The 19,520-nt window shown below is 41.8% G+C and overlaps 1 protein-coding gene across 1 annotated transcript in view; it reads left to right on the forward strand.

Moving 5' to 3' along the window:
- The window catches only part of SLC9A9 (solute carrier family 9 member A9), a 544,320-nt gene that overhangs the window by 426,781 nt on the left and 98,019 nt on the right, over positions 1-19,520 (forward strand). Inside the window, exon 13 of the mRNA XM_073232241.1 lies at positions 10,401-10,452. Coding sequence (XP_073088342.1) covers positions 10,401-10,452 — 52 coding nt within the window. The remainder of the gene's footprint in view (positions 1-10,400; positions 10,453-19,520) is intronic.

Consider the following 19,520-nt stretch of genomic DNA (forward strand, 5'->3'; position numbering starts at 1 on the left):
TAAAGTGCCCTGCTGAGCCCCTTACATGCATTATCTCACAACAACCCCAGGGAATCGTTGCTATTCATATTCCATTTTATGGCATGGAAACTGAGGGGCAGCTTCTTGCCTATAGATGCACAAGTAAATGGTGGGACCAGCCTAGTCAGGGTTTCTAACTCCGACTGATTGTACCATATGCCTCATGTTAGCTGTCACCTAGTATTTTCAGTAAACTGCATCAGCAAAGAGTTAAAGAGAGACCAGACCCTTCTTTAATGTGATCAGCCTGACAGTGACCCAGGGAATCTGCTCCACAGCCATAATCTCTGGAGGAGAAACAGATGTCACACAGTTGGTCTCAGGACACCAGGGGAGGAATGTCACACACACCCTTGATCCAGCCATTCTCAGTAGGGTAATCAGACCAGCTCCAGGGATGGGAGACTGTGACGCAGCAGAGCGCACAGGAGCCCCCCAGATGATGATGCATGTGCGCATCACCGGGGAAAACCCCGAGGCACGCTCCGCTGTCAGCAGCCTTCCCAGGCTGCTTGTCTTACTCTTCTGTGGGAGTTTATAGGCGTATCACATGCTTCATGTCCCCAGTTATGGAACCTCCTTCCTCCTTCTCTTCACTGGCAGGTGTGTCCTCTTGACACTCCCAATTTTAAAATCAGAGTTACCTCTGAGTACACATTAACCTTTGTGCTCTAATTCCAGTCTTCTGAGAGAAGTGTAAAATCATCTGTCCAGTCACTGACCAAGAGACTCGCTACCGCCACACCTCTGATGTGATACATCATCCTTTGCTTGAAAGCAAATGGGAAATGGGAGGCTGTTGCTTTTCCTGATTCTGAGCCCACACTGACTACACTTAGGTAACTCCTGCTAGGTACTCTCCCAGGTAGTGCATATTAATCCAGACTCAAATTTATCTACATCTATTACCACACCCTTCATCCAGAAAATGTTGCCCTCTCTTCAGAATTATAGCATATTGCTCTCTCCTGAGAGTCTTTCCTACCAGCCTTTCTGTAACCCTTGTGGGATAAGATGCCCTAATTGTCTTCCAATACTGAATGTGACACAACCTTCTCCAGCTTCCATGAACATTTCCAGTCCACTGATCTTGGCCTTGAAACCCCATATCCCTCCCTTATTCCTTGGACTTTATTGCTCAGTCTCAACCCCCACTTCAGACAAATAGTCAAAACTCTTAAAGGAGAGGGGCTATTTCTTGAGCTGATAAGAATGTAGAGCACGGACGTTGCTTTATTCACCATAAAAATGCTTGGACTACTGATCCTGAGTTTCAGTTCCATCTTTCTAAGAGTATGTATCTCAGGGGAAATTCCCACACATACTTCTCCTGTAATATGGTTAATGGCAGGGATGAACCATTCAAGTGTCCTGAGTAGAAACTCAGAAACATCTCAGTGCTTTCTTCTCCTTACTTTATAGTTAGTTTATCATGTACTCACCACCACCCCTCCATGCACATCTCTCAAATCTTTCTCTTTTCAACCACCACTATCTTAGTTTAGATTCTCATGGGTTCTTGGTTGGACTATTGCAGTAGTCTGCTGGATGGCCTCCATGCCTCTGGTTTCTTTTGTGTTTTTTTGTTTGTTTGTTTATTTTGCTATCATTAATGTACAATTAGATGAACAACATCATGGTTACTAGACTCGCCCTCTTATCAAGTCCCCCCACATACTCCGTTGCAATCACTGTCCATCGGCATAGTAAGATGCTATAGAATCACTAACTTGTCTTCTCTGTATATACTGCCTTCGCCGTGCTCCCCCCACTACATTATAAGTGCTAATTGTAATGACCCTTTTGCCCCCTTGTCTCTCCCTTCCCAACCATTCTCCCCAGTCCCTTTCCCTTTGGTAACTGTTAGTCTATTCTTGGGTTCTGTGAGTTGCTGCTGTTTTCTTCCTTCAGTTTTTGCTTTGTTGTTATACCCCACAGATGAGTGAAATCATTTGATACTTGTCTTTCTCTGCCTGGCTTATTTTGCTGAGCATAATACCCTCTAGCTCCATCCATGTTGTCGCAAATTGTAAGATTTGTTTTCTTCTTATGGCTGAATAATATTCCATTGTGTATATGTACCACATCTTCTTTTTCCATTCCTCTACTGTGGACACTTAGGTTGTTTCCATTTCTTGGCTATTGTAAATAGTACTGTGATAAACATAGTTTATCACATAGTGCCTATGTTTTTTTCTAAGAGTTTTATGGTTTCATGACTTACATTCAGGTCTTTGATCCATTCTGAGTTTACTTTTCTGTATGGGGTTAGACAATAATCCAGTTTCATTCTCTTACATGTAGCTGTCCAGTTTTGCCAACACCAGCTGTTGAAGAGGCTGTCATTTCCCCATTGTATGTCCATGGCTCCTTTATCATATATTAATTGACCATATATGCTTGGATTTATATCTGGGCTCTGTAGTCTGTTCCACTGGTCTGTGGGTCTTTTCTTGTGCCAGTACTAAATTGTCTTGATTGTTGTGGCTTTGTAGTAGAGCTTAAAGTCAGGGAGCTTAATTCTCCCCACTTTATTCTTCCTTCTCAGGATTGCTTTGGCTATTTGGGGCCTTTTGTGGTTCCATATGAATTTCAGAACTATTTGCTCTAGTTCATTGAAGAATGCTGTTGATAGGGATTGCATTGAATCTGTAGATTTCTTTAGGCAGGATGGCCATTTTGACAATATTAATTCTTCCTATCCATGAGCATGGGATGTGTTTCCATTTATTGGTATCTTCTTTAATTTCTCTCATGAGTGTCTTGTAGTTTTTAGGGTATAGGTCTTTCACTTCCCTGGTTAGTTTTATTCCTAGGTATTTCATTCTTTTTGATGCAATTGTGAATGGAATTGTTTTCCTGATTTCTCTTTCTGCTAGTTCATCATTAGTGTACAGGAATGCAACAGATTTCTGTGTATTAATTTTGTATCCCACAACTTTACTGAATTCAGATATTAGATCTAGTACTTTTGGAGTAGATGGTTTCTTAATATCACAATTTTGCCACTAGTGATCTTTTTCAAGAACATAAATCTAATTATTTCAATCTCTACTGCCTACAAGAAACAAACAAAATACACTTTCCTAAGCATAGAATTTAAAAACTTTATAATTTGACCTCAAATTACTTACTGATCTCATCCAAAGCATCTGTGCCCATGCTAACATGCATAACCTCATAATCTAGCCACAAGGATATATTTACTGTGTCCCAGAACTGCTTTGTTCTCTTAAATTTCCATGCCTTTGCCCATTCTTTACCCTCAGCCTGGAGTATCTTCCCCTGTCTCCTTCTCACCCCTAACCCCTTGTGGTTTTTATTATGATTTCAAGACACCAGCACTTCCCTTTGAGGAACAAGATTTATTACTTACAAATCCTAGAGGGCATACCCCACACATCCAAGGCTGTGCAGCAAGGCTGCGGATAGAGACACAGAGAGTGTGGACCTGGGGCTTCCCCTTTATTAGGGTCTGAGGGTGGGGTGTCTAAGTTTTCACATTGTCACTCTTTATTGGCTAATTCAAAGCACAAGAGCAGAAATTAGAGTACAGGAAAAGAGAAGTTGAATCACTCCAGCAGTCAGATATCTAGGTTACCCAGGGTTTTCTGAAAGAGGGGACTTGATGGATAGGGCAGCTTAATTCCTTATCTGGTTGTTTTGCTAGTAGCTGTATCATATAGCAATATGTTTATGCAAGATGGATGTGTTTTGAAATGGATGCCTCAGCAATCAAAAGTTTAATGCCAGGCACTTAAACTACACTCACTTTTCAATATCAGCTCCTCTGAAATATACCCAACCTCTCCATAGCCCACCTTGGTTGGGCTCTCTGTTGGTGTGATCAAGTAACTGTGTGCAATGTTCATCTCATCATGCTACAGTTGTTTCTGATGTCTGTCTTCCCCATAAGACCTTGGGTCATTTATGGCAGGAATCCTGTCATTGACCTTTATATCCTAGTATCTATCATGTATAGAAAACCTGCTCTTGGCTTTAACCTATATTGTATTTACCATTCAATATAAGGTACATCAATTTCTCCCTAAAAATACCACCACCAATAACAACCAGAACATCAGCTAATGTTTCGTGAGTACTTCCTAAGTGGCAGCCAGTATTTTGCACATTTTATATGCGTTAACTCATTTCATTCTTATAATAACCCATAATATAGATATATACCTAACCCCCTTATAGTTGAAAAAACTGAGGTTTAGAGAGGTTAAATAAATTGTCCTAAAGTTACAAATGTAGTAAATGCTACAGGTAAGATATGAACCCATATATCCTGGCTCCAAGGTCCCAATTTCTGCCATACAGAAATTTAAAAAATGAATCAAGTTGAGTTTTTCCACTTACATTAATTCATTCCCTTATTTCCCCAAAACAAATTTCAAATATTTGAATAATTATTTGGGTTGATTTGGGTGATTATTTTGGTCATACACAAGCTCCACGAATATTTATCCAAATAGTTTAGGGAAGAGGTCTGGTTACCAGATTCTGGCCCCTGTGTGATGTTCTGAGGGCGGCACAACAGTCCCCAAACCTCTGTATCTTTAGGCTCCTCCATTGTCCTGCTGTATTTGTGTGCTCAATATCCAGTCATTCTTCCCTTACTGAAAAATGTCATTTTTTTTACTCAGCCATCAAACACAGCTCTCAGAGGGAATGGTTTCTCCTCCCCTGCCCCCAGCCCTATCAGCAGAGGGCTCAAGAGAAGGCAAACCGCCCCGAAAGCTATTGGAAATCACACAATGAGACTAAGCCCTAGTAATATTTCACTGCCTTTCCAGAGCTGCTAAGTGATAAGGATCAGAATGGATTTTGTTGGCTTTAATGGGAAAAGTGAGCCTTTTGTTAGTTCCTTACCTTGCTTCCCTTCTGAGAAAAACCCAACTTCAGAGCATCCTTTCTGGCCATGGTTGGATGCTGGGGCATCCTGAGAGTTCAGTATGTCTAATAAAAGTCACCAAGGAACAGAGATGCTGCAAGAGGGGAGGTGCACTGTGGTGCGCAGAGATGCGTTTTGCTCTGAAAATGGAGCTGGATGCTCACTGTAAATGAGAACCCAGGAGTGAGATGTTTGAGGGCACAGCTGGGAATGGGTGCAAAGCTCACTTTCACTTTCATTTGAATACTACAGAGGCAACACTTGACTTGCTTAAAATTAAAAGGTACATCAAGAATGCAAAACATGGTATAAAATTTTCACCAGCCTTTTTTGTTGCTTTTAAATCTTTTACTGGTTCTTCATGTTCCTGTATTTTTAGACATTTTCTTGGGCTCTGTAGTTGTTCATCCATCCACCCTCAGCTTCCCTTTTCAAAGGTTGCATGCACCTTTACCATAATTTATCCACCACTTGCATCTATTCTTCATAATAATGTATTTCCTCTTCGCATTCCACCCCTCTGCGCTCTTTCTACTGCACTTTACCTGTTCCCTCTTTTCCTGTTGCTCTTCTAACACCTTCTTTTCCCTCTCTGTTGCCCTCTCACCCCCGCAGCCTACCAGTAAATTCTAAATAAATTCCAATCTGGGAAGCTTGGTCCTTCTTAAATAGAAATGCTATTTTACTATTAAACTAAACTGTAAGGCCTGATGTGCACTAGCCACTCCCAGTGGCACAGCTGTTAGTGTGTATTCCAGGGCTGCTCAGTGCAGAGCTGGTGACTAAGAAGGTTGATTTCTGAAATTAGTGAGCAGCGAACATGGCAGGCCCAAGCTCTGGCCCCACTGATTAAGGGGAAAAAAATGTACTACTACTAATAAAAATAGTAACATAGACAATAGCTGCTAGCATTTCTTGGGAGCTTTCTAGATACCACGTCCTAAGCTAACCCACTTTATACCTGTTTTCTCATTCAATTCTCCTCACAAGCCTGGACAGTAGGTTCTGCTATTTTCCCCATTGCACTAATGAGAAACCAAGGCACAGTGAGGGAGGCAGGGCACACGGCAATGAGAGGCTCTCAACAGCTGGGTTTCACTGACGCTTCAACAACTGCACAGCAGTCCTGAACCCTGGGAGTCCAGCCAGAGCTGGCGAATCATACAGAGCACAGGCTTGGCCTGCTTGCTCTGGGTCTAACCAGACAAGTGACTGCAGGACTGCACTGCCAGGGCAGGGCAATCATGGGTGCCTCAGAAGGGGTTCAGCATGGGAGCAGAGAACAGAGTTGAGGTGTATAGCTACTTGCAGTCCAAGTCAGTGAAAACTTACAGTGAGAGGGGATCGTAACCAAATTAGGGCAACAAGATGGATGGTCCATGCGGGCAATCAGAGGGGAGGAGCAGTGTTGGAAGGTCAGGGGTGGAGGTGGTGCATCACAGATGCCCAGTGGCGGCCAGCATGTTCCAAATTACCAGCTGGAGTTTGGAGGGAGGGAGCTCAGTAGATGGGAGAAGCCCTGGCAGATCAGGCCAGGGCCAGGGCTCAGGGACCATATTGAACACTGGGGCTCAGAAACAAGGACCCATCATGAGCCCAGTTACTGGACACCATGTCCAGATGAGCAGAAAGGTAGCTTAACACTGCGGGAAATGTGCTGGAGAGCTTCAGCTGTCACCCAAGAGAGTGGACTTCACCCCACATACCTGTGATCTCACCTAGGAGCTGCTGTGGACACATGTGGTGCCACAAACTGGGGTGGCATCATGTCTTCTTTCTAATGATCTCTCAAAAACACCTTGTGTGTGAATGATCCTTAATATATAAATGTGAGTGGATTCAAGGTTAACCCTGAAAGAATCTCACTTTCACACTGTGACTTGCTTTATCCTGAGCAGGATAATAAGACATACAGATGCAGCTGGCATGTTTGCTTAACCCTGGGGATGCTGTTTGAATGTGCCATGCATGCTGATATCACTTTATATATCACAGTCAAGAAAAGGCAGGAAATTGCCCTCAGAAGCAATGGGGAATTTGATGTGCAGAGGTGGGGCAGAGAAAAATTGTTTTATCAGAAGCCCTTCTCTAACGTTTCAATTTTTTTTTAATGTGTGTGTGTGTGTGTGTGTGTGCGCGCGTGTCTGTGTGTATTATAAACTTGAAAAGAAAACAAGGTATTATGTTTGACTATCAGGTTATCAATCCCATACTAAATTAAAAAGGGAGGAGCATACAGACATTATGCTAACATTGTTGCAGGCAGGAGATCAAGACAATCTAACTGGCAGACATAAGAATTTTAAAAAAGAAAAAGAATAGTAGCCAGGGACCATTTAATGTAGACATAAAGAGGTTCATATACCTCTCAGAAATCATTATAACACAGCAAGTGTTAGACTTTATGGGGCCATTGGCAGTACTGAGACCTCCAGTAAAGATCTGAGTATCCCCCCCACACTCTGCCTGGGGAGGCAGGGAGCCAGGTAATATATTTTAGCATGAATTCTATCAAAGGAGCTAAAATCACAAGTGAAAGAAGGCATCGTTCTTATGTGCCTTTCCTTCCTTGCACTTAACTTTCAATAAATTTTTTTTAGATTTATCTAATTTAACCTGCTAAACTGCATGCCTTTTGAGGGCAGGAACCACTTCGGTTTTGTTCCCCCTTAAGGAAATAACTTTCTCTTTCCTCTAGCCACTTGAGGTATTTAGTTTTCCCAGGGCCTAGCAGCGCTGCCCACCTGGCCCCAGGAGCAGGCCCTGGCCTTCCAGGCGAGAAGGGAAGAGGCCTCTTCTTACTCCCAGGAGAACAGTTTGATGCCTCAGGCCCGTGAGATGAGCCCCATGCAAAGCTGAAGAACTTAATCCACTGCCATCATTCCTCAGCCCCATCTGGCTGCTGGAGTAATTGAAACTAGAAATGTCTCCTTTAATTGCTGCTGGGCAGGAAAGCTTAAATTTTAGTGTTAAACCTCAGTACTGCCTCAAACCTTAAAATTGGTTTTCTTGGGAAATTTGATTTCTGTTCCTTCTGGTTTTCTAGACAAAGGACTAGAAAAAGGCCTGAAGCAGATGCTGCCGTGGGAAGCTCGGTACCCTCAGTTCATCCACAGTACACATGGGTTACAGGCAGGGGGTGGGAGTAGCTAGGCTTACCTGGTAGTAAAGGCCCCTGGGGCCCCTGGCATCGGCCTGGGAGCTCAGACCCACTGGAGGCTTGCAGGTAGCCCAACCCCACAAGAGAGGAGCCCAGGACCCTCTGTTCACTGGGCTGGACCCAGGCCATCGGCACCCCGAGGTCACGGCCTTGGCCCACCTTGGGAGGTGGGGCCTTATCTCCCCCTCCACTCCCTCCCCTCCCCTTCCCTCCTTCTGCCTCCCCACCCGCCTCGCCTCCCCCTGCTCTGCCCCCGGGGCCTCCCCTCTCTCTTTCTCTTCCCCCAGCCTCCTTTCTCCCACCTGACCCCCTTTCCCTTCCTGCTCTCCCTCCAGCTTCAATGAAATAGATCAAATAGCTCTTTCTACACTAAGAAAATCAAAGGTTAGTCTCCACAAAAGGCCCTTCCCAGTTCAGCATGCAAACACTAACTATACACTTCACCCCCTGGGTTAGAAAGAAGGGGCTATTCATGCCCAGAAGACTCTAATTTTTACAGAATCAGAGGGACCTTAAACAAGCTGCCTCCCCCCTGCGGCAGCTTCCCTCTCCCTGCTGACACAGCGGCCTGCTGGTGGCTTCTAAGCCTGTGAGCCCTCCCCGCTTAGAGAGCAGAACTGCAAGGGGACTAAAGACATGTCTACCGGGGCAGGAACTGAAGGAAAGACGCTGACGCTCAAGAACTTGTGGTGCTCATGGGAGAGGCTCGGGTAGAGCCTGCGCCAGGCATCTGCGGCCCTGAGCTGCTCACCGGCCTCCTGCCCTGCGCCCCTCAACCCACCGCAGGCTCTTCAGAGCAGAGGAAGTTCAAATGCCAGGCCCCTCAATTGCTCTGGCCCTTCCAAGGCCCTGGGAAGAGCCCCAGCATTGTGTTCTCATGGTCCTGTGTTTTTGTAAAATTTCTGAAAGGAACATATTTGAACCACACAATTGGGTGCTGTTTCTTTGCACTACAGCTTTCCCTCCATCATACTTCTTGCCTAGTCAGATGGCCCTGGAGTGGCCGTGGGCATCTGGGGGATCCGACTCAGGGGAAACTGACTTGGGAGCACACTGAGTTCACATTTAGTGGAATACATTTGTGTGGTCTACAGTCACATCTGTGCATGAGCAAGTCACTGCTGGCCGTCCCCAGGTAGCAATGGCTTATAACAGTGCCCAAGGCTGACTCAAAGATGAGCATGTCCTGTGGCACCTGGCTTCATAGGTCCGTGGGTGGTGGAGGAAAAACGAACTTGAAATGCGCTGAGCCAGAGGCTAGTCTGTGGCAAATTATTCCAACCATGTGAGGTGTAAAATTAAAAGTGGAAGATTCCATTCTCATTTATGCCCCATCGAAACAGAAATTCAGGAATATATTCAGTGATGCAGCATATGTACTGCTAGTATATTGTGTGCACTGCTTATGGTAATTGCATGAAATGAAATTTACCAGAAATCTTATGTTTGCAAGACATCACTGTAGCAGCACTGCACACAGCAACCGTGTCTGTAAGGAAGCATGCTCTACTGCCTCCCAATCATCAATAATATTGATCAATCTTGCTAAAGGGAAGAATACCTTATCTTCCTAGTCTGTCTTACACAAAATCTTCACATAGAGTATCAAAGTATGCAAGCCAAACTTCCAGAGGAAAAAGTTATTTTAGAAGTGTGTCAGGCAGTTAATTAATTACGAATATTGTGTATTTGATGGATTTGAGATGTCTAGTGCATTTGCCAGACTCAAAAATTAAAAACTGCTTTGTGATTCATTTTCTCTTTCTCAAGAGAGACTTTTGCATACTGCATTTTGTATTTGGACTTTTAAATTAATTTTCTTAAAGACAGCCCCCAAATTATAGAAGCCTCAGGCCCCACAGCTGGATGCTCCCTGTTGGCAGGCTCAGTTTGCATCTGGGCAAAGGACCAGTGTTTTCTGCCTGGGCAGCCTGCTCTCACCTGGGCCCCAGCAGGCCAGAGCAGTTTGGTCAGTGAGCCCTGCAGGAGTAGCCCGTGGCCTTCCCTCCAGGAGCCCTGTTTTCAGGGCTGTGGGTCTTTGTCCCGAGGCCTCCTATCCTGGGGTCTCAGTATCCTGCCCTTGCTGGGAAAGACAGCAGTGGGACCCAGTGCTCAGTCTCACCGGCTGTGCTGAGGCCCAAGTATTCTCATTTTGCCATAAACCTATATGAGATTCTTTTGATTCAGGGAGAGGTAAGATGGTTCCCTGCCAAGTCTTTCCTCTGGTTTGTATCCTGTTTTGTTCAGGTGATCTGACACATAAAATTGTCTCAACTTATTTGCAGTAAGTCTCTTACCGTTTTTCTGATTCTTTAACAGAGTTGGTGTGGACCTGGATGAAGAGCTGAAAGAAGAGCCCTCTTCACACCAGGCAAGTCAAAGAATCCAATGCAACAGAGTATGGAGATATGAGGTGTTCTGTTCCATGGAATGTTCCATGCTGTGCAGCACGTGCCCAAGGGGCTCTTTCTAAAGGGGGTTGCCTCCACTGATAAGACAAATCAGATGACTATAAAATACGTGGGAATTTCAGGTGTCAATAACCTTTGCACAACCTTTAGAAGGCTTAGAACTAGCATACCTTTGCACCCCCTCTGTGCCACAGAAAGCCTGGAAACTTGGCAACACAGGAGCAAGAGCATGGCTCTTGGAGGAAGGCGGCCTGAAGTGCAAATCCGTGCCCGGGAACTTGCTGCTTAGGTAAACTCAGTGAAATTGACTCAGTGTATATCTCATACATACACATCCCACAGTCCTAACAAAGGGACTTATTTCTCATGCATGGCTTCTTATTAATCAGGTCTGGCACAGACATATTGAAAAATTGAAAATCTGCAGAAGCACAGAAAAACTGTTTAGGTGATCCATCCCTGACTTAGCTGAGCAACCATTATCTGCACAGACCTGAAAATCCTCATAGAAAATTGTTCAGAACAACATGCTATTCTCTCAAGTCAGAGAACTGTAGCCTCCAAACTCTAGACTTGAACCTGGCAACAGAACAGAATCTCCCATTGGCAATTTTGCATTAGCCATTTTTACCTCAGTATTTTAAACAATGGAGTGGACATATTGCACCATTTCCTGAAACTGGAAGTCGATAGACATGGTAAATATTACTATAAACAAGTGATGTTGCCTAATAAATTGCGTTATGGCCACACCTGGATGTGACGATCTCCCTTTTATCTCCTGAGTTTTTCCTTTAATGCCATCAGTGAGGCACTGCTGGATAGTGCTTCTGGGAAAGACGCACAACTTGCCTGGTTGTGGCAAGTTCTTTATGTCAAAGACAGAGAAAGAAGGATCCTGTGCTCCACAAAAAGGGCTAGAAAATTAAGTTGGTGATGATCCTAGCTTGCTTATTGGACTTTGGTTTGTTTTTGTTTTTGTTTTCATGTGTGTCCCAAGGCCAGGCTGGTGGTGCTTTCCCAGACTCTGCCACCCAGGGAGCACACTGAGGGGGGACTGGGCACAGCAGGGGTGCCAGTGCCCTGGGGCTGGGGCCAGCCTGCTGACGTTAGAAGGTCATCAAGGCCCATCTCCTTACCCTTGTGGGCTATAATGAGTAGTTAGTAAGGTTTGGTGATGGCTGGTTTTTAAAAACATTTTCATCTCATATAGGTCAACTAAATCCATCCTCTTCCTTCAAACAAAATTTTCATCTAAATTTTATCCTCTCTCATATTTTTTTGTTTAAAAGAAAAGAAAATGAGAAATTTCATCAATGAAAATTCCTCATCTCCCTCTAACTGCCTAGTATTTTACAATCACATATAATTATTGGTAAAATTACCTCCTAGCCTAACTCCTTCCATTTTTAAATATATTTACTTTAGCTCATTCACACTGTTGCTAATTCAGTAATAATTCTTACCTGAAGATACTTAAACCAGAAGAAAGTATTTTTTGTTAGAGAAATGAGATAGAACAATGTAGTATGGTGAAAACTACCTGGTATTTGGATCTTGGAATATTTCCCCATCTTTGAGTCTCAGTTTCCCTATCTATAATGTACATATGATAATAATGTCTACTTATCCAGATGGTTATGATGATCAAGTGAAACTGTGTTTATGAAACTACTTATTTTTTTAAGAATTTTAAAATTCAGTAAGAAAAATTATTAAGAGAAGAAAGTCAAACCAAAGGAGTAAAAGGAATGATCAATAAGTACTTCATAAGGTTCTATATACTTGTTATCATGGAACAACAAATAAGCTTTCTGATAGCACAGGGGGGTGCTGCAGTAGAAAATAATCATTAATAATATTCTAAATTATTATCATTAGAGGGAAAATCATACTGTCTCCTTAAGTGGTACAAAACTTCATAGACCACAATGTTTTAAAAGAAATATCTCACTTGGGCTTCCTATAAAGGGCACATAAAGATCTATCTAAATGTTCACTCACTAACCTTATTATAATTTACATGACTTCAACTGAACTGCTACTACTTAAAAATAATTTTATTTCTAAGAAGTGTCCTGGAAGTGTTCTAACAACAATGTTTGACTACCAAGGTAGCTACATTTCAGAAAGAGGTTTTCTCCAAACTTTTGAATAATTCTGATCTTCAGTGCCAAGCACATGAAACAGTGGGCTTGGACCAGAGGTTAACAAACCACTATGTCCACGCAGCGCTACTCAACCTGGACAGAGCGTTTTTGGTACTTTGCAAGCTATGTGTCAAGAACCTCTCTGCCCTCATTTTGTCCGACAGCTCTTTGCCTATTAGCATCTATTGCTCTGTCAGACTACAGAATATAAAGCCTAATTCTTAGGAGAACTGAATGTTGCCACTTGGTTTGCATTCATTAAACTCAGCTTGCATTAACAAATATGATAATTTTTGCAAGTCAACCTCTTAAAAAAAAAGTCTCCATTCTTACTTACCAAGAGTTAAAATTTCACAGAAAGTTATGGCAATTACTCCCAAAATCAACAATAAACATGTTATGACATGTGCATATTTTCCTCTGTCCCTGTTTATGGACAGTAAGATAAGCTTTGGGAAATATGAACTTGTAGCTGTGACCAACAAGCCGTGTCATGATTTTCCTTTGTAATACCTTTAGATTGTGGATGGTTTTATACTCTTATATAAGATCCAGAAGCTTTAGAAAGCAAGTTCCACATGCAGGTATTAAACTTTAAATACATACCTATGCAAGTACACAACTTTGAGAGATGCAAGACATTGCACTTGTGAATTTTTGTCTCTTAGATGTAAACCACTGCCATCAACACCACCCACCACAGGAAGTTTTCCTTGTAATTGATTCTGTGTCCTTGGAAGCACAGCATTGCAGAAAAGTTAAGAATCACTGGAGCACCACACCCACCTTCATCTTTTAATAGGAAATTCCTGCTACCTTAAAGAGGCTGCCACTATTATTCCTCTCTTTCCCTTTTTGGCATTTTCATGATCATCCTGATAAGTGTTGAGTGCTGACTCCTGTTATTAACAGTGATCTAAGCATCATATGTGTATTAACTTACTTTATTTCCAAAATAGTGGGTTTTCCTGTGAGTGGGTGCTATTGTTATCCCCATATTACAAATCAGGAAAGTGTATATAGAGAAGTTAATAACTTGCCCAAGGACACACAGTGGGAAGAGGTGGAATTTGAACTCATCTGATTCCAGAGCTTTTGCTCTTAAATTGTATGGGTGCATTTATTCATTCATTCATACAACCCACCTTGTCTGGTGCTATTCTAGGTGTGAAGAGGATGCAGCAGTTAACAATTCAAAGTCTTTCCCCTCACAGAGCTTATATTCTAACAGGGGACACTGATAAGAAAAGGTTAATGACTACATAATGTAAATTCAGAGAATGATAGCAATAAGCAGTTAAGAGGGCAGAGAACAATAAAGGAGAGGCTATTAGGTCATTAGGGCAGGACTCTCTGAAGAAATGGTTGACCAGAGGCCTGAATTATGTGCATGTGGAAGCCATGTGGGATCTGGGAGAAAAAGTCCAGGCAGAGGTACTACAAGGAAGGAGGCAATGGAGTCACAGTGGGTTGTGGTATGACCCCTGGCAGCAGAAGGCCAGTGTGACTACACCCGAGTGAGCAAGTTGGGAGCAGATGGAGATGAAGCAGAGAAACAGAGAGGGGCTAGACCAGTGGCTGTGGTGGTGAGTTTGATTTTATTCTACAGGTAATGGAGGTAAAAGCTCTTGACGGTTTGGAGCTCAGAAGTAATGAAATCAACCCTTCATAAAACCTCACTTTTTTCCTATCTCTATTCTGCCAACTGTTACAATAAGGCTAATTTTCATCTTTTCTAACATGATTCAATTTTTTAACACTATACTTTCTTCTCTGTATGCTCTTTAATGCTAACTTTCGATTTTCTTTTTGCTTTCAATATGCCTTTCCTTCATTAGAATTCTGATTTTGGTCATCATTTATGTTTGTGTGTAACCTGGATTGGTTCTGGTCTCTGCAGCTCAAGAAAGTCAGAGCAGAGCTGAGAAACTTCCAGAGAAAGGCAACTCCAATAACTGAGCAGAAGGAGATTAAAAGGACTCAGGATTTCTCCAGCAGAAAGACTTGCTTTAATTTAGAAAGGGATACAACAAAGTGACTATAAAAATATGAAGGGTGTGCGTAAGGTGAACAAAGACTTGTTTGCCCGTTCCCAGAAAACCATAACCTGGAATACCCTTGAAACCTGAAAGAGCTCATTTGGGGAGAATAAGAGTGTTCTCCTGCACAATTGGAACTTATTACTCACAGTCATCTAGAGTTGCAAGGCTGGAAACCTAAGTAGGTTCAGGAGGAGAAGAGATTAATTAGCAGATGGTAGGGTCATCTTGTCATTAAATAAAATTTTCTTTTTGCTTGTGAATATTTTCAAATACACTAATAAACTTAGCGAAAATGGAATAAATATTCCCATATATATATATATATATATCCCCTAGATTGAACTATTATCAACCTTTTTCCACATTTGCCCCTTTCTCTTTGAGTTGGCCTCATAAAACGTAGACCCCACACTACACCCCCACAAACAGTTTAGAAATAGGACACCAGGCTCTAAAACTGATCTGGTCTAGATGAGGGCTTTTGATGTGACATCATAAATAATAGTATTTTGAAAAAAATAAAATGAGTATTTCAGAGAAAATATCTTGAATTTTTCTTGGTTAACAATGATTTTATTTTGATTATACTTACCTATGGCTATACATCTAAAAGTATAATTCCCCAGTAATTTTTTACTGCTTAGGACCAAATTATGTATATTTTATCTTACTTATAAATTCTGCAATTAGATGTTCTAAAAATTAGGAATAATAATGAGGAAGAGGAAGGGGGGTGAAGATGGCAGCTACAATTTGGTAAGCACTTTATATGCATAAGGTGCCATGTATATAATCACATCTTATCTTTACCTTTACCAATCAAGATATCTATTATAAATCCCATTTTTAAAATGAGGAAACTAAAGTAACTTTCCCAAGAACCACAACAGCAAAAAAAAGATGCCAGCCACTTTAGCAATATCCAAATTCCAATTTCTAGTTTCTCAACTCAGTTCAACTCCTGCTCTCTGCTCGAACTGTTCTCTACTTGGACTCTCCCTCCTGTACTGCAAGTGGGAAAGGGTCTCCAGGCAGGAAGTCAGGAAGAGCATGGTTCATGCCATTTGTTTTCCTTCTCTCCAGGATCATATAGTCCTTTGCTGCCTATTATCCAATACCTGAGTTCTATCATATATGTTATGATACCAGTTATCCTATCATAGCCAGTCATTATATCCTTTGGAAGTAGTTTCATAGAGAAAAACACTTTTGTTTTGTTCTGTTTTGTTTTCAGACAAATACATAATAGTATATACTCAAATCACAAGGCTAAATGAGAGTCTCATCTTTGCATGGCGTTCGTAGTTTGGGGCGCTGTCACAAGGGGACAGAATGAGCAGGGATGCTCCAATGTGCATTTTCCATGTGTGCGTGTGTGTGTTTATGTGCATGTATATAAAGGAGCATGCTAGCTATGTTATGATACAAACCAGGCATTAGTTAAACCGTGAAGCAAGGACAATGAGATGATGTGAACTCTTTCTTATCTGTAAGTTGATCTGTCATTTTCTGTTTATGTATTCAATCTGCAATTTGTAACACCATATACTGGACCTAGAGTAATTTTTTTATAAACTTTAAGGTGGAAAAAGTACTGCTATCAAATTCCATTCACACATACTGCTTGAAAAAGTACCTGGGAACCCATAAGAGTTCTACAGGTTTGTTAGGATAAATATTTGTCTCTATTATCATTCCATGCAAGTTCCACTAACATTAATATTGAATGTGAAATCTTGAGAAATAGGAAAATCTTCTCTCTCTTAATCCATTTAATCTGCCTGAAATAAGGATCCATCCCATTTGATTAACCCAGAGCAGAGTTCACCCTGTTCACTTAACAAAGGCCCCACACTTGAATATTGATAGAGTAATATAATTACATTTGCTTAGTTCTTTTTTTTAATCTTTTAATGGTATGCTTTATTTATTTTTTGCTGAAGTAGAGTTGATATATAATATTGTATTGGTTTCAGGTATACAACACAGTGATTCAGCAGTTACACACATTATTAAATCCTCACCCCAACTAGTGCAGTTACTATCAGTCAACATAGAAAAATGTTAAAGAGCCACTGACTGTATTCTTCATGCTGCACTTTAATCCCTGTGACCGGCTTGTGTTGTGATTGAGATTTTGTGTCTCCCTATGCTCCTCCCCTACTTTACCCACCTACCCCTCTCCCATGGTAACCACCAGTTACTTCTCTGTATCTGTGAGTCTCCTACTATTTTGTTCTGTTTTTAGATTCCGCATATAAGTGAAATGATAGGGCATTTGTCTTTCTCTGCCTGGCTTATTTCACTGATCATAATACCCTCTAGGTCCATCCATGCTGTTACAAATTTTTTATGGCTGAATAATATTCCACTGTGTATATATACCACATCTTCTTCCTCCATTCATCTTTTGATGGAAACACTTTGGGTACTTCCATATCTTGACTATTGTAAATAATTTGTCAATAAACATAGCGGTGTATATATCTTTTTGAATCAAGGATTTTGTTTTCTTCAGGTAAATTCCTAGAAGTTGAATTACTGGGTTGTATGGTATTTCTATTTTTGGTATTTTGAGGGACCTCCATACTGTTTTCCACAGTGGCTGCACTGATCTACATTCCCAACATTGCCTTTGTTCCACATCCTTGCCAACACTTGTTATTTCTTGTCTTCGGGATAGTGGCCATTCTGACTGGTGTGAGGTGATATTGTGGTTCTGATTTGCATTTCCCTGATGATTAGCAACATTTGCTTAATTGCTTTTCATTAAGGTTAATACAACAAACAGTCCCTTCTTGCTTCTGTGTCTGGTTTTCAGAGATTTCTGCCCAGAGCCTTTTGTGTTCTCAGAGAGATCACAATAGTCATGAGCCACAAAGCACCTTCACAACCTTCCTGTCGCTCCCTCTCTGGGATGGCGTGAAGGGCAAAAGAATCACTTGAAAGACCACTGCTCACTACCTACTCTGCTCAGTCGTTTCCCAACCTCAGAGGGTCTAGTCCTTTGTTTAAGAGAAAAAAGAAAGATATCAAATGTCCCAGTCATTTTTACGTTTTCCCAGAAATAGAGGATAACAAAACTAGAAACTGCACATATACCAAACAGTTTGCTTCTTAGAAATACCAAAGGCAAATAAAAGTTAAGATTCAAGCTCTCCAGTTCCCATTTACAGCTGTGAAATGTGAGGCTCAGAATTGGTAAGTGTACTGTTATTAAAGAGTAAACAATAGAGAGTCAGAACTCAAATTTTGGTCTTTCATTTCTGGATCCTCTGTTCCAATGTACACCTCACTGCCACTCTGGGATAAAGGAACTTGAAAGAGAATTACTGCTGGTAATAAAGAAAATACCACCAAGTTTCAGATTCTACTTCTAATGACTGCTCACATCCATTGTCCCTTGGTGCAAACTGACCTCTGCTTCAGAATAAGCCAGGTAAATTGCTCCCTGCTGTCCTCTGCCCATCAGGGCCCTGCCCTCTGTGCTGCTTCATCAGATATCTTCCCTGTTCCAGGGGGACTGCAAAAGCTGGCCTTCCCTTAGCACATTTATCTTCAACCCCCAATGAACACGCAGAGCACACAGTAGACTAACTCATTTATTTCTACTCATTTATTGATGGCCTTTCATAACTGAGTTATTAAGTCATCAGTAACTTCAGAGAAATGAATGAATGGATCCAGAACTGGGCCACTAGATATTTAAGATATACACTGAAAATTTTATCAAAGATCAGCAAAAAAGTTGGTGCCGGGTCATCAGTGGCATTTCTCTCACCTGCAAAAACATGCTCCATGTTTTATTTTCATTGGCACTCAGTCTATTTCTCTACAAAGTCTATTTCTACCACTCAGGTCTCCCATGTAAAATAAAGTTTGAAGAAAAGATTACATTTGTTAACATTTTTCCAAAGTACTACCTAATATATGTTGCTTTTACCAGCTAACAAAACATATTCCTGGAAGTTTTGCCAGAAATAGAGTATAAGCTCTTTTAGGAGTGCATGTGAGTTCTGACATATTTCCCCTAAGGAAACCATATAAAATCAAAAGGAGAGGGAAGGGGGAAAGAAAGGCACAGAGGGTTCCTAAGACCTTGGGAAGTCCTTGAAACCAGTATCTAGGAGTTTAGAGAAACCCTAACCCTGAGGGTTAGTTTCTGTAGGGACACTTTCAAAGCCATCAGCAGCTCACCCAGCTGAAGCGGCCATGCATTTTCATTACGTTTTGGGCTATAGGCAGCTGCTCTATCTCAATAGCTTCCAAGGATACCCCAGTACCCTGGCCTCATCCCCATTCAGGTGTCCCTTTGCCCTAATTTGCTCCCCAGTTACACCCTGGGCCCCCTTCTAGATGAGAGGAATCTTGGCCACTAAGGGGCCACAAGTGTGCTTGGGAACCTCTCTCTGCCCCAGTTGCTCATTTCCTCACCTGTAAAGTAAAAATAATGATAGAACATACTTCCTCAAATTGTTAATAGAATTAAAATAGTTAATATATGAAAAGCACTTAGAATAGTGTCTGGCAGAGGGTCAGTGTTCAAGAAGTATTATCTGTTATTGCTGTCATTAAGAAAAACACAGTATTTCCCATGATTAGGACCTCTGGGACCACCAGTCCAATTTCCTCAGTTCATTTTACAGGCCAGGTAACTGCAGCCTAATAACCTATCATACAATGTCCATGCTTTTCAAAGTTTGAAGACTAAGTGAGATAGATATAAGCAGAAAGAACATCATCTTTGGAGTCCAGAAGTCCTACGTTCAAACTGCAACTCTGCCACTTGCTAGCTCTGTGGCTCTGGAATCATCTTCTCCTTTCTCTGGGCCTCTC

The sequence above is a fragment of the Manis javanica genome, chromosome 3 (assembly GCF_040802235.1).
Source record: "Manis javanica isolate MJ-LG chromosome 3, MJ_LKY, whole genome shotgun sequence".
NCBI classification, from domain to species: domain Eukaryota; kingdom Metazoa; phylum Chordata; class Mammalia; order Pholidota; family Manidae; genus Manis; species Manis javanica.